This window comes from Alternaria arbusti, assembly GCF_024043155.1.
Source record: "Alternaria arbusti strain BMP 1465 chromosome Unknown scaffold_2, whole genome shotgun sequence".
Lineage (NCBI taxonomy): Eukaryota > Fungi > Ascomycota > Dothideomycetes > Pleosporales > Pleosporaceae > Alternaria > Alternaria arbusti.
In genome coordinates this window covers 861,198-875,422 of record NW_026249942.1, presented here as the reverse complement: position 1 = coordinate 875,422, position 14,225 = coordinate 861,198, and the positions used below count along the sequence as shown (strand labels likewise).

At 53.2% G+C, this 14,225-nt stretch overlaps 5 protein-coding genes across 5 annotated transcripts; 2 read left to right on the top strand and 3 right to left on the bottom strand.

The window, feature by feature from the left end:
- Positions 1–224: 224 nt before the first annotated feature.
- Positions 225–1,121, bottom strand: J4E86_001854 (uncharacterized protein; the record flags this gene model as incomplete). The annotated part of the gene is made up of 2 exons (XM_051442417.1): positions 225–391; positions 467–1,121. The coding sequence occupies 2 exons, from the start codon at positions 1,119–1,121 to the stop codon at positions 225–227; spliced, it is 822 nt and encodes a 273-aa protein (XP_051306005.1).
- A 770-nt stretch (positions 1,122–1,891) lies between these two features.
- On the bottom strand, positions 1,892–3,798 carry J4E86_001853 (uncharacterized protein; the record flags this gene model as incomplete). Its single annotated transcript, XM_051442416.1, has 3 exons — positions 1,892–2,150; positions 2,201–2,435; positions 2,625–3,798. The coding sequence occupies 3 exons, from the start codon at positions 3,796–3,798 to the stop codon at positions 1,892–1,894; spliced, it is 1,668 nt and encodes a 555-aa protein (XP_051306004.1).
- A 365-nt stretch (positions 3,799–4,163) lies between these two features.
- J4E86_001852 (uncharacterized protein) lies at positions 4,164–8,084 on the top strand (the record flags this gene model as incomplete). The annotated part of the gene is made up of 7 exons (XM_051442415.1): positions 4,164–4,394; positions 4,470–4,979; positions 5,031–5,950; positions 6,846–6,861; positions 6,910–7,005; positions 7,056–7,839; positions 7,891–8,084. The coding sequence occupies 7 exons, from the start codon at positions 4,164–4,166 to the stop codon at positions 8,082–8,084; spliced, it is 2,751 nt and encodes a 916-aa protein (XP_051306003.1).
- Positions 8,085–8,319: 235 nt separating this feature from the next.
- On the bottom strand, positions 8,320–10,569 carry J4E86_001851 (uncharacterized protein; the record flags this gene model as incomplete). The annotated part of the gene is made up of 4 exons (XM_051442414.1): positions 8,320–8,746; positions 8,813–9,227; positions 9,276–9,670; positions 9,719–10,569. The coding sequence occupies 4 exons, from the start codon at positions 10,567–10,569 to the stop codon at positions 8,320–8,322; spliced, it is 2,088 nt and encodes a 695-aa protein (XP_051306002.1).
- Positions 10,570–12,301: 1,732 nt separating this feature from the next.
- On the top strand, positions 12,302–13,661 carry J4E86_001850 (uncharacterized protein; the record flags this gene model as incomplete). The annotated part of the gene is made up of 2 exons (XM_051442413.1): positions 12,302–12,582; positions 12,737–13,661. 2 exons carry the CDS (start codon positions 12,302–12,304, stop codon positions 13,659–13,661), a joined length of 1,206 nt encoding a protein of 401 aa, XP_051306001.1.
- Between the last annotated feature and the right edge of the window lie 564 nt (positions 13,662–14,225).

The following is a 14,225-nucleotide window of genomic DNA, read 5'->3' as shown; positions in this document are numbered from 1 at the left end:
GCTGTACAGTAGGGCATGGTATAGATCATTTTGGGCAATTGAATGCTGTACTTTTCCACGACCGCCGCACGATTTCTTCCAGCTACACCCAGCTACACTTTCTCCATCATATACTCCCTCCCTGCTATTGATATTGCTCTCGTCATCTTCTCAGGTCCTATCATTTCTTCTCCTTCTTGCATGGTTTAACGTTTTGACAAATCTTGCCCATATCCACCCCCGCCTCACTTGACCCACTCCTCAAACTTGTACTCCTCCGCTCCATCCGCCACTGTGAACCTGTACGTACTAAACACGATACTCTCATACAGCTCGCGTCCAGCAGCCCTCGCCTTTCTATGCCACGGCCCCAGCCCTCCTTTGTACGCATCTTCCCTGCTGTGCCAGAAGCCTACCACCATTGTCAGCGGAGCCCGTCCTAAACCACTTCACTTTAGATATTGGAAGGAAGGGAACAACAACGTACAAGTAGCAAGATTTCTCCTCTCCCCATCTGCCTTCCCGAACCAATACTTCAACAGCCCCCCACTCTCACACGCCTCCCGATGAGATTCTTCGTCGAGTCGATACAGATACTCCTCGTCGATTCCTTCCTTGAGCTGCGAGCGGAAGACCACAACGTAGAAACTGGTTTCTCTCCAGGTGAAGTTTTCCCTTGCGATCAGTTCGCGCAGAGCGGTCAGGACGGAGTCGAAGTTCAGGGCCTGGGTGTAGGACGCAGTTGCGTATGTGGGGGTCGCTGGTTTCAGGACTGTAAGAGCTAGTGCGAGCAGCCTGGAAGAGGCGGTCAGGTGCGGAGAGGAAAGATCGAGGTAATGGCCTGGGATGTTGTATGGGGAGGAGATCAGGAGAGTGGAGGATGGCTGTTCAGCTCGTAAGGCGGTCTTGTTGGACTGCTCGTTGCGAAGTGTGAGTTGCTCATGTGCGGCGGCCTCGAAACGCAGTTTATCGAAGTCGGTGGATATGAATCTTGGGTCGAGGAGGCCATGAAATTGAGTTGAGTCCAACATGGGCGGTATCGCCAGTGGCTTCATGGAAACCTCGTGTGGTGACAAGGGAGTTGTGACGGCGATGTTGGCGCCAGGAGTCTGTATCATCATCGAAGTGACCTCCAGAGCCATAATGTAAATTGCACTTGTGGGCACTATTTGGGGGATCTGTTGTATGTAGATGTCCGGTACCGAGATGTTGCACGAAGTATCTTCCACTGCGTACTACTCCTAGCTCTTGCACAGCATCGGTCTTGGTGAGTACTGTAACGGTGACAGCCTACAATTTGACATTAATCGGTGGAATACAAGACGGATGTAGTTGTGTTGCGGATTCGAATAGGCAGTAGTAGGAGGCCGAGCTCGGCGCTATGAAGGCGCGGTGACTGATGGGTGACCTTTCGCTACAAGCACGTTTGATCACGCAATCTGACGAATACGATACTAGGCCCTCCAAGATCAGCACACGCAACAAGGTCGGTCTGTTGAAGGGTAGGAGCGACTGTACGCTCTAACACGTGGAGAAAGATGGGGCTGATTGGTTTGTTGGCTGGTTACGTACAATTCCATGTATACCCTGGCTGCATCTGTAGTGAGCCATGATCCTAGCGACATTCGGAAAAGAGCGCAGATGAAGGCCAGGTCTAAATTTTGAAAGTCAAGCTTTCCCTCTTTCTATATCGATTATCGCACATTGCAAAAGACCGAGGAAAGTGGACGTGTCTCGCCTGCCAGGTTTCCCGTCTCGGTCATCCTTTGTAATCGCCACGTGGATATCCAGCCCTTGCGCATCCCTTACGCCTTGCCAACAGAGATACTGAGTACAATTACACAGAGGGTATCAAATAATATGAGAGGCATACAAGGTATGCAGGTCGACCGAATCTTCGTAAAGAAAGGGCTTATTCCACAATCGCCGTCTGCGCGAGCCTATACATGCGTTGATAGCCAAATTGATGCTGGTCTTTTGTCGGGGGTACTTCGCAGCCATACTCTTCAATGCAAGCGTCAAAGGGCTTGTTCTGTAAGCGGTTGTCTCCCGGTGGTAGCGGCAGATCGTTTCCTCGATCTCGCAGCTCGGTCTTGAGCTCCATCAGGTTACCCCACAAGATGAAGAGCTTCTCCTCGAGTTTCTTGAGAAACTTGGGCTGATTCGTGAGACTGCGAAAGTATTAGTAAGGTAGTAATCGTGAAGGAACAGGCTTGCTCACTCAACAGCGTTCATCTTTAGCAGAAACTGCGCAGCTTCATTGTTGACGACCACGCGCAGTTTCTCGGCCACTGTATCGCGAGGGACGTTGGCATCTTCGAGTAGGAGAACGAATCCCCATTCCCACTTCTCGTTCGCATGGGCACCGGTCGAGCTCTGGCGCTTGGGATGCTTGTTCCACTTCCTGTCTCTTGTACTATGCGCGAAGAGCTTGATTTCAGGAGGATAAACATCGACTATGCGTACGCGAGATCGATGTCTGCAGTTAATGAATGGAAGTTCAAATGTAGTATACTTTTCTGTTGTCGTCACCGTCCGGTGAGGGTTGTGTATGATTTCGGAGATTGTGGATAGTTTCATATGAGGAAAAGCGGCGGTGACTGAAGGGAGTCAGTGTGGAAGAGAAAGAGGCCGGGCGGTCTTACCGTTTGTGTTGATACCACCACGACCTTTTTCCCATTCTCGTTCGGCTCGCTTGAGCTCTTCCAGTTCGGCCTCCTTGTCTGCTCGCGCCTTCAGTTTCTTGGCCTCTCTTTTCTCCTTTGCAGATTTGGCAGAAGGCTGCTTCGGTTCATTCTGCAACGACTGGAAAGCTGTTTTGGTCTCGCGTTTCTTTTCGTACTCTTCTCGCCGTTTGTTAATTGCTTCGATCTCGCCCTCGTTCTTCAGGAGCATAATATCGACTTTTGAATCGTTCATTTTGTCTTCATGTAGAGCACCCTCCAACTTGCCATTTGTAGCCAGCTTGGCTCGCATGTTTCTTACTAAGACGAAGTCACCCTGGCCAAGGTTTTCCTGTATCCAAGCCGCATTTGCTCCATACACGGTGATGTTGAGGACCATGTGACCAAATGGACTACTCCAGCGCCTTTCTCTGACCGGGAAGTCTTTTTCCGAGTCTGGATCTGGGTAGTAGAACATTTGTTCATTCGGAGTATAGTCGGTCACTTTCAAGTCGACTCGGTCACCTAACTGAGTATAGTAGAAGTCGACAACCTGTGCACAAACATCGTAGAAGGTATCGAGTTGCAGATCCTTGATTAAAGACTTCTTCCTTGCTGTCTTGGCTTTGGAAGCACTAATGGCCGCATGCTGCTTCACTTGTGGTGCTGCGCCCTTGGATGCATGCTTTAGATGTATGACAGCCATCTGCTCTGGAATCGTCGGGGTCGGGGGTAGGCCCCCAGTCAATGCGTGAGGCAGCTTTTGACTGCCGGCCTGAAACGCCTCGCTCAGCTCCGGAACGGGAATCCTGTGGTTTGGGAAGACGACCATGTGGCAGGTCCTAGAACCAACGGCGTCCATGCGAAACTGGTATTGCTGCAGCTTCCACCTCCGGAGTATGACGACATCGCCAACTCCAGAGATCTTGGGAAACTTGTCTTCGCTTGGTCTGAACAATCGGCAGGTGATGCTTGATTCACCTCCAACCTCACCAGACGTGAAGTCATCTTGAATAGTGAAGTCCAGGGCCATGTCCTTGCCTCGCGTTGTTTTGGGAAGATCAAGACTGACCAGCACGCCGATTAGACTAACCGTGGATTCCGCCTCGGTGGCATCTTTAATAGCCGTGAAGCCGTTGGGCAGCTGCAGCGGCATTGCAGCTGGAGATGGCCGAAAGCGGTTAGCGCGAACTGCAAGGCCGTCAAAGGAGAAGCAATCGTAGGAGAGGCGGAGTGGCTGAGACTAGGCCTTTGTCTGTCGTAGTGGTCTTGCAATACGGGCGTGCAAGTGTGACAAACAGCTGCAGGGTGGCGGGGGCATATCACTGCGACAGTCGCGACGCGTCGTGGTGGTTGCTTGGGTAGAGCGCTCGAGCCAAGCTACTAGCGCCAATACCCGCTTCGCCGCTTCCGCTTTCAAAATCACCCCTCTGGTAGGAAAGTTTACTCCCCTTTACAAACAAACAGCCGCACCCAAATCTTGACCGACTCCCACACTGCACGCCCACCAGAGTCGCTAGCATGGCCGACAAGTACATCCCCGAGCACCGTCGCACGACGTTCAAGGCGAAGAGCGCCTTCAAGCCAGACGAACTCCGCCGCCGCCGTGAAGAGCAACAGGTCGAGATCCGCCGGGCGAAGCGTGAGGAGAACCTCGCAAAGCGCCGCGGTATCGCTGGACGGGACCAGCCGGGCGCCTCGCTCGGCGCTGCCCCCGACAGCGACGATGAGGGCGGCAACATCGAGAGCCAGGTGCGTGTATACCCCACCATCCCGTGCCCCAGTGTCTATATACACAGAGCAGCAGGCTGACATAGCGCGATGTAGCTCAACGAGGAGCTCCCCCAGATGGTCAAGGGCGTCTTCTCGGAACAGATCGACGAGCAGATCCAGGCGACAACCAAGTTCCGCAAGCTGCTGTCCAAGGAGCGCAACCCCCCGATCGAGCGCGTTATCGAGACTGGCGTCGTGAGCCGCTTCGTCGAGTTCCTGCGCTCCCCGCACACGCTGGTGCAGTTCGAGGCCGCCTGGGCCCTCACCAACATCGCGTCGGGCTCGGCGCAACAGACACAGGTCGTCATCGAGGCGGGCGCCGTGCCCATCTTCGTCGAGCTGCTCAGCAGCCACGAGCCAGACGTGCGGGAGCAGGCCGTCTGGGCCCTGGGCAACATCGCCGGTGACAGCCCCGCCTGCCGCGACTTTGTCCTGCAGGCCGGTGCTCTCCGCCCGCTGCTGGCCCTGCTGGGCGACAGCCGCAAGCTCAGCATGCTGCGCAATGCCACCTGGACCCTGAGCAACTTCTGCCGCGGCAAGACCCCTCAGCCCGACTGGCAAACTGTGAGTTCTGCTCGCTGCCCCACTTAACTTGAAGTACTAATTGTCCAGCAGATCCAGCCTGCCCTGCCCGTGCTCGCCAAGCTCGTATACTCGCTCGACGACGAGGTCCTCATCGATGCCTGCTGGGCCATCTCGTACCTCTCCGATGGCTCCAACGACAAGATCCAGGCCGTCATCGAGGCCGGCATCCCCCGCCGCCTCGTGGAGCTGCTCATGCACGCCTCGACCTCCGTCCAGACCCCCGCCCTGCGCTCCGTCGGCAACATCGTGACTGGCGACGACGTCCAGACCCAGGTCATCATCAACTGCGGCTCGCTCCCCGCGCTGCTGTCCCTCCTCAGCTCCACCAAGGACGGAATCCGCAAGGAGGCGTGCTGGACCATCTCCAACATCACCGCCGGCAACTCGACCCAGATCCAGGCCGTCATCGATGCTAACATCATCCCCCCTCTGATCCACCTCCTCCAGAACGGCGACTTCAAGACGCGCAAGGAGGCCTGCTGGGCCATCTCCAACGCCACCAGCGGTGGTCTGCAGAAGCCTGCTCAGATCCGCTACCTCGTCCAGAGCGGCTGCATTAAGCCCCTCTGCGATCTCCTCGCCTGCCCCGACAACAAGATCATCCAGGTTGCCCTCGATGGTCTTGAGAACATTCTCAAGGTCGGCGAGATGGACAAGGAGGCCAGCGAGGGTGGTGCTGGCGGCGAGCCCATCAACCGCTACGCTCTCTTCATCGAAGAGGTCGGCGGCATGGAGAAGATCCACGAGTGCCAGAACAACGCCAACGAGGAGATCTACATGAAGGCCTACAACATCATCGAGAAGTACTTCGCCGACGAGGAGGGTGAGGCGGAGAACATGGGCGAGGCCGGACCCCAGGTCAACCAGGACGGTCAGTTCGGCTTCGGCGCCGCTGGTCAGCAGCAACAACAAAACTTCAACTTTGCCAACGGAGGTGACTCCATGGACATGTAAGCGGGTCCAGGTCCACGACGAGTCCGAAGTTGAAACGTTGCATTTCAGTGCAGCCCTTCCATCACGCTAGCCAGCCACGAGAGCACGACTAGTAGTGTTTGCAGTATCCTGGACGAACACGGAGATCATACACGATATGATACATGATCCACGGAAGTGCTATGATTGCGAGGACCTTTGTGTTTCCTTAGCAATACCCCCATCCTTTCCAGCTATCACTTCGCCATGATTTCAATGAAGCCTTAAAGATACACCGTCTTGTACCCCACCCATGTTCAATAACCGCATCATATCCCCGGCGTTGCGTGTTTGTCTAGCTTGTCTGAAGATCGGAATGGTTGGACTGGGCGGTCTGCTCTGGAATGGCGCTCTACACAATTGGGTGCAAGGGCAACAAGCGCTCGCAGTCCAGCCGCGCCAGCCAGATAGCTGAATAAATCGCCGAGTAATCGGCTTACAACATAGCCTGGTCGACATGAATGAAGTTGCATGTGATTGCTGAACTAACATTGCCGCTAGCTGGGAAAGAAACACGTGCGTCATCTGCGGAACCCTGATCACCCCGCCCCGGCATGCCTCCGCGAACCACGCGTGGGGTTAGCTATCTTTGCTGGCTCGCTTCGTGATAGCATGTCGCGTGTCTTAGGATGAAATCCGTAATGTCGCCTGCGCGCACCGACGACGTCCCTGCGATCTGTGCAGAATCCAATGATATCTCAAGCAACGCCCTGGACCGATGGCGCAATCATCGCGAACACACCGCCGCCCCGAACTCGCAGCCAGCGCATCACCATCTTGACACAACTACCATTCCACACATTCGGCACTAGGGTCACTACTTCTGCGTGATATGAGACGCTGAAGCTTGACTACACAACAACAGATACCCAGTATGTGTAGGTTTATGGTAAGCACAGCACCAAAGACCCGCGCAGCACACAGCTAACACCAACAGGTCTACAAAGGCAAGGACGAGATCCTCCTCTCCGAGCTCATTCTAAATCCCTCACACTCTATCCTCACGCAATCCTTCGACTCGCGCCTCCGCCTAGTACGTTACCATCCACCACCCACATCACCCCCTCTACTAACCACCACCAGGACAGACGGCGCCCACACAACGGCGACGGTTTCGGCATCGGCTACTACACCTGCCCATCCCTCGGTCCCACGCCCTGCGTCTTCACCTCCACGATCCCAGCATGGAACTGCATAAACCTCTCGCGCATCGCGTCCAAAACCACGTCGAGCCTCATCTTCGCCCACGTCCGCGCTACAACCGAGGGTAACCTCAGCGACAGCAACTGCCACCCCTTCAGCTATAAAAGCCTCATGTTCATGCACAACGGCGGCATTGGATGCTGGAAACAGATCAAGCGGAGACTGGCTATGAGTCTGGACGAGAAGTGGTTCAACGTCGTAGGCGGGAGTACGGATAGCGAGTGGGCGTTCGCTACCTTTCTCGATTGTCTCGATAAAGCTGGTATTTCACCCGATAAGGATGTTGAGCCAAGTGTGGGCTTTGGACATACGGTGCTGCGCAAAGCGATACTGAAGACGATTGAGCGGCTCAATGGCTTCATCAAAGACGTCGTGGGCGAACAAGGTGTCGGCGAGGAGGATAGCAGGAGTTTGCTCAACTTCGCTGTGACGGATGGTGTTAGCGTGGTTTGCTCGCGGTACGTGAGCAGTAAGACGGATGAAGCGGCAAGCCTCTTCTTCAGCAGCGGAACGAGTTGGCGCGAACTCAACGCTCAGTCTCAGGACTCTGATGCTGGTGTTTCTGTCGATGATGAGGGAAGGGAGAGGGATTACGTTATGGAACGTAGGGACAAGGGGAGTGATATTGTGCTTGTGGCTAGTGAGCCGTTGACGTTTGAGAGGGGTATGTTATTCTTCACGTCCTTTCCGGTGCATCGTGTGCTAACGAGAACAGACAACTGGGTTACGGTTCCCACGAATAGCACGCTTACCATATCGAAGCAGACAGTCATGATTCATCCTATCGTCGATGAGTTTTACAGTCCTAACCCGGCGCACGAGCGGAGCGCGAACTTCGCGCAGGCGAAAGGGCAGACAGTCACGGGCAGTGATAAGAGGGTCCTAGGTGCTGTCGGGGACGCGGCTTAGTGAAGAACTTAGAGAGTCAGAAATATTGTATTGGGTTGGCCATAGCCTTGGGAATCTACGTGACGGCCGTAATCTAGTCCAAATCAGTCATCATGTAATGGTTGCATTGCATATTGCAGTTGTATTCCGAAAGCAGACGCGAGCAAGTCAGCCAGCCCCATGTTGGAATTCGACTCTCCTCTCCTGTCGAGCTAGATTGAGGTTATTGCCCCTTGACGATTCGTGTATCGCAATATCAAGGTTTCCGCTTGAGGACGTGGCTGCTAGTCAAAGACTCCATCCACAGCCTTGCTTTCTCTCTCTCTATCTTGACCACATCTGGCTGGTCCTGACCTGGGGACTTCTTCTCTGCCATCTTCTTGTCTGACATCGCCTTCTCGATGACGGGGTGGGTCTTGTCATCGCGCACCGAATACGATGCCTCTGCCCTATAGGGATTGATGTTGACCGAAGCTTCGTCTTCCATGAGAGGACCATAGTCTCGAACCACGGTCTGGCAGAACTCCTTCCAACCTCTACTCAAGATTTCTTGCCCCCGTTCCTGTTCTTTGGTGTTGAGGCAGCTGTATTCGATACTCCATTTTGCCAGCTGCTTCCAGCTCCAAAGCGACATGGTGGGGTCGCCGACCATGATTTGGTAGAATTCGTGTGACATTGAGTTGCTGTGCGCATTGTTAGTACCGAACTCGTTCGCGACGCAAAAGGTTCGCATGGGCGGTATCCCTTACCTGAAGAGTGATGGGTTGTCTGAGTTGACTGTACAAGGTATGCCCGCAGCCAGCAGTTCTGGGTATGGGTGTTCTTTGACATTTCTGCAAAGGTGCAAAAGCTCATTCGAGATAGGACAAAGCTCAATGCAGATACCCTTGCTGGTCTTCGTCTTCTTGAATTTCTCAATGAGATGGGTATGCTTCATGAGCGCGTATCCGTGGCCAATGCGCTTCGATTCCAGCGCCACTGCGTCGTAGAGGTTGGAGTTCTCCGGATCGGAGGAGCCGCCGGTGTCGAGCAGTGTCTCACCGGCGTGGAACATGAAAGGTATGTCCAGTTTGAGTTTCTTACACGTTTCCTGGAATGTAACGAGCTCTTTCCTATAAAACCCAATGTGGTTGGGCCGGTCCTCCGCGCCCACGAGATCGAAACCTAGGGGTGTTAGAAACGGTTGCGCTTTGAGTGTCAGGTGCTGCTTACCACAAATAAGATCCGGGAATTCCATCTTGAGCGCTATGCAATCTCTCATCTCCTTTTGCATAAGCGGTATGGGAATAGATCGTGGTGTGCAATATATGATCTTGAGTCCAAACGGGAACTTGTCATCGTTGCCATGCTGCTCTGCAAGCATTTTCCTCTTTTCCTTCATTCCATCTACAATGAGTCGCATCTGTTCGTGGTTCTTGATGCGCTTCTCGTGAATGCCGCTGTCGGCAGGAATGAACTTGTCCAAAAGCATTGGTCGTAGTTCGGCGTACATGACGTTCTCCTCGATCATGCGGTCAATAGCATCGCCTATGTATTCTTTGTAGACGCTCTCATAGTTTAGTAAGCCTTTGAAAGCCCTGGTAGCTTGGTTGAAGCGAGCCCATACTCTGTGTATACGTTAGTGAGTACTGCGATGATGTAAGAGCAACACATACCCATTCACAGTCTGTGTAGGCCCATAGGCTTCATCAAGGCTAAGAACCATCTTCGATCTTAACCAGTTCTCAGCGGGACGAAGCTTGGTAGGCTTTGTCTGCCCACAGTGTTGTGGCTGTCCAGCTTGAAAAGTCTCAGGTTCTTCGTCTTGGTATTCACCTGGGAAATTTCTTTCAAATTCCTCCTGGAAGTCTGACCATGGCATCCAGGTAGTCTTCAGATAGCTTTCAGCCTTCGGGTTTTCCTGATCCATTAATTTGGGATAAGAGTCCGAGAAGACGTTGACACCAGGGTCGACGGTTGTTGGGTCGCAGATATTGAAAATCATCTCAGTCTCCCCCAGATGCTCCTTCTTTGTGATTGGTATGATACTGCGGATGTACATGTTCTTCATCTTGCGCGCTCGTACAAGAAGTATCTCAGGATGCAGTTCGGCATTGAAGTGAAGATGTAACAAAGCGCCCTTTGGAACGTTCCTGGCGATTTGGTATAGCTTGCTTTCGTTGTCTATGCGGTCCTTGTTGGTAAGATATTGACCGCCCATGTCGCGATCATTTTCTAAAGGCAGCGCTTCTGACGGTCGGTTACCGAAAGTAACAACCCGCTCATACTCGCGAATCGCTCGGATGATGGCAGCAGCCCTTTCCTCAACCTTGTCGTCTTTGGATCTGGATTTATCCTTGGGTCTCGCTGGTCGATCCCAAGCACTGTCGTTCTCTGCTTTCACGAGATTCTGTGTCTTTTTCTCGTGAGCAGTGGCTACTTGATCAATACCTTCCAGAACGGCTTTGAACTGGATCTCCGCCCTCTTCTGGAACTCGGTCAGATCCTCAGCGTTTGGGGAAGACATCTCGACGGTCTTTGGTTCTCCTGAATGTAGTGGTATCTTCCTAGTAGGTTGCGGGCTGAGGGCCCTCTTTCTCTTCTTTGGTGAGTCAGCTACAGTCATAACTGGTCGGTTTGAGTCTCCTGGAGAGTTGTGCCTGTCACGTACAAAGCTGCATCCAAAAGTCAACACAGCCGCGATAAACATGAGCCTTCACTTGGAGACTCACAATGTGGGGATGACAATACCACACGTTGCCAACAACCCCGGACGGGTTCTGTGGGACTCACTCGAAGTTTTGGGTTCGGCGTCAGTGGGCATGCCGATGACGATGGAATGAAGAAGCGTCTATCACCGGCTGCTCATGCCACCTGCGATAAGACTGCAGGTACAATGATGTGAAGCGACACGACTGGTTCACGCCGCTCTCGGTGACCTTTCTCGATTGACCGGTTTGGGCTGTGTATGATTCGGGATATCAAACACAATCCTTAGATCCCGTGAAACGAGGTTGGTTTAAGGCACACCCCGTGACTAGATAGTGCTCTAACCAGGCGATTGATATGGTGTACCAAATTCAAGTACCGCTGTCCCGCTTGTCGGCCTATTGCACGTAGCGAACTGGGTTAGTATTGGAATTCACAAGGTAGTCGCGGCTGTGGTTTGTTCGCTGCGCCTCATACCCCGCGGCTAAGAAAATGCGCGAGGCTGGGAGACGAGTGATGCCTGGAGCGATGGCACGACCAAGTACATTTGTCGTAGCGGCAGGATCAAAAGAAAGCTTGAGGAGAAGAAGAAAACGGCGACGTTTGCCCTGACTAGACGATGACGTTTCTTGCGCTCATAAATTCTGATGACTGGGAAGGAGCGATGCCACCAGCACTATCGCGTGCCTGAGGACACGCAAGACAGAAGGAAGGAGCAACCACATACATCAGCGCACGCTTTTTTGCGTTCAATTCTTCCTTCTCTTGACAGCTCGAGTGAATGCGACACCACTTTTAACGTCTTTTCAGCGCAAACCTCGACGTTTCGTACAGTTGTCGCTATCGGATCGTGTCACGGGGATGTCAGCCTGGTGCGTGCGCCTGTTCTGGTGTTGCGAGCAGCAGGCGAAGATGGCGATCACAGACAAGTTCAAGCTCCACTCGCAGTCGGGGCGCAGCGATCCAAACTTTCGCGATGTCGTTGCGACAAGCGGATCAGTTACTAGAAAGAAGTTGGAAGTCAAGCTGAAGCTGGGCAGGACAGCCCATCGCTCACACGATGAAGGAGGCTATGCAAAAGCCTCATGCATTCTGCCATACGCCGGATAACCCTGGAGCCTAGCCACTGGCCCTGTCAGCCATGTTGCCCCTCACTTCTTCAGCCTGAGGCGCCCAATAGCTGCACAAGCCCCAATCCATGGGGGCTGTGGGATTGCACAAACTCCCGTGTCCTCGAGACAGCGACTGTGCCTCCCTGACCGGCGTGGAATGAGGTGCCACACGCAGATCCGGTGGGCGCTGCACGCATGTTTTGGCCCCCAGCGTCTACGCTGTACGCGCGCATTTTCCTGCTCCACGCTGGGGCTTCGTCTTCATCATACATGCCTTTTTTTTTTTTGCCTCAATCCTGGCTCTGTTATATATACGCTTGCGGCCCTTTTGTTACTGCATCATAGCGCGTCGATTCAGATTTATGCATCGTTCCCATCACATCCAGCATCGGCCATCAGTTTGCACTGAGTTTTGAAGATCGCGTTTATCTTAGCGACATGTATTGGCTGCCCGCAGATGAGAACGGGAAGATATCACTCAATGAACTACAACTAGATATCGTTGGTTTCCTCGCCATCTTGGGCGAGGGTTCCGTGCTCGCCAATGCTCAGGTCTCGACGCTTTCGAAATGGATATTCCTACCACGGTTGATCCCGGCACCTCAAGCCCTGATGAGGCCGACGAGACCATTTCAACTAGAGCCATCCCGGGGTCACGTAACCGGCATCGTCTCGGGGAACCACAGGGATCACATCAATCATATTGGAAACATCGTCTGGTGAGTGCATCTTCTCGGTCAAACTCGGTAGCCGCCAGCTGCCACGAGGTACTTCCCCACACGTCTACCGTGGACCGGAGTCAACAATGCATTAGGCATCACACGTACCAATATACAACCATAGCATAAGCGTGCCATACTAACAAAGTACTAGTGACGCGAACAACCTGAAGCCCTTCTCCGTACGGGTTGTCGAAATCAAACGCGTCCACGACCGACCGCTCAAGGCCAAGACCTTTGGCCCGCTCACAATCGTAAACTTCATCGGCTTCGCCCTCTCTGCTCTCCTCCTTGCGCTATCTATATGGCAGGACGATGGCATGTCGGTGGTAGCGACGGTACTCCTCTCGCTTCTTTCCAGTCTGATCGGACTGGGTAACAAGTGGGAACTGGAACTGCCCTCGCGGAAATACAAAAAGACACCCGTACCAGGGGGAGACGTTGTCATTCGATATCCAAAGGGGTCTTTCCTGATCGTGCGTTGTGAGGAGGACGTGGCCCGAGAACTCTACTTTGCACCGGAGAACATCAACTACCTCTTGACGCACGGTCCGGCATACCGGATTCTGAGTTTAGTGGGCACTATGATGCTCATGGGAGGTGTCATCTGTCTTGCCAATGCTCAAATTCAGGTTCAGATCGCCTGGGCTGGTTCTTACATGCTACTGGGCGCTTCGTACTGGGTTGTCGCTGCCTTGCACAGCAAGTTGCACTGGGACACCTCGTGTTATGAAGTCAGAAACGAATGCCTCTCTGACTCCGATATGGACAAGAAAGGATACCCTTCGGAAAACGAGACGTTTACACAAGCTCTGTGGAGGGCCATTTGTGTCAGCAAAGAGATTGCATGGGTTAAAATGAGCGATGCTTGTCCTGATACCGAGGCCTGGCACGAATGGCTCCTAGAGGCAAAGGCATGTAGTGAAGACTTCCAAACGGTTGAAGACGAGGAGAAGTCGAGAGGCAAGACAATGTGGGAGGTCCCCGAATGGGACGCACAGGGTTCTCTGGGGAGACTGCTGGCTGAGCATGCGGGACGCCAGAAAAAACTCATTAGACAGAAGGTCGAGTCAGCTTGACCAGTTTCATCGGGCTTCATGGACATTCATTTTGGGGTTATGCATAGCGCTGGGAAACGACAAACTAACCATCATACAACGAAAATCCTTCTACGACGAGCGCTCATTATACGATTTACGATTTACGACTGAGAACGACGAACTTACCGCGGAGCCACCGTTGCCATCATCTTGTACTATCTTACAACACTCGAAACCTACATCAAGCTTTCATTCATACGTCTCGCATCGTTAGCGCTTTGGGCGTTCTTGTATCTAAAGCATTTTTCCCATCGCAGAAAAAACACACACAGCAGTATTTATACAAAGCTCGCCATTCGCACCAGTCACCACTGCTCGCCAACGCAACTTGTCATATCTGTGTCATACTCTCGAGTCACGCACACATCACCACACCGCGATCAATGCTTGTCAAAACCGGTGTTTCCAGCGTTAAATAGCCTTGGATTCTGCGCAGTCATCGATAGCCGGCGCAACGCTGCGTCCAAACAACGCAGACTCATGTTCGCGGTATGACACCTGGACACACCGTGCTCAGCTCCAGACTCACAGCGGCTTGGCAAC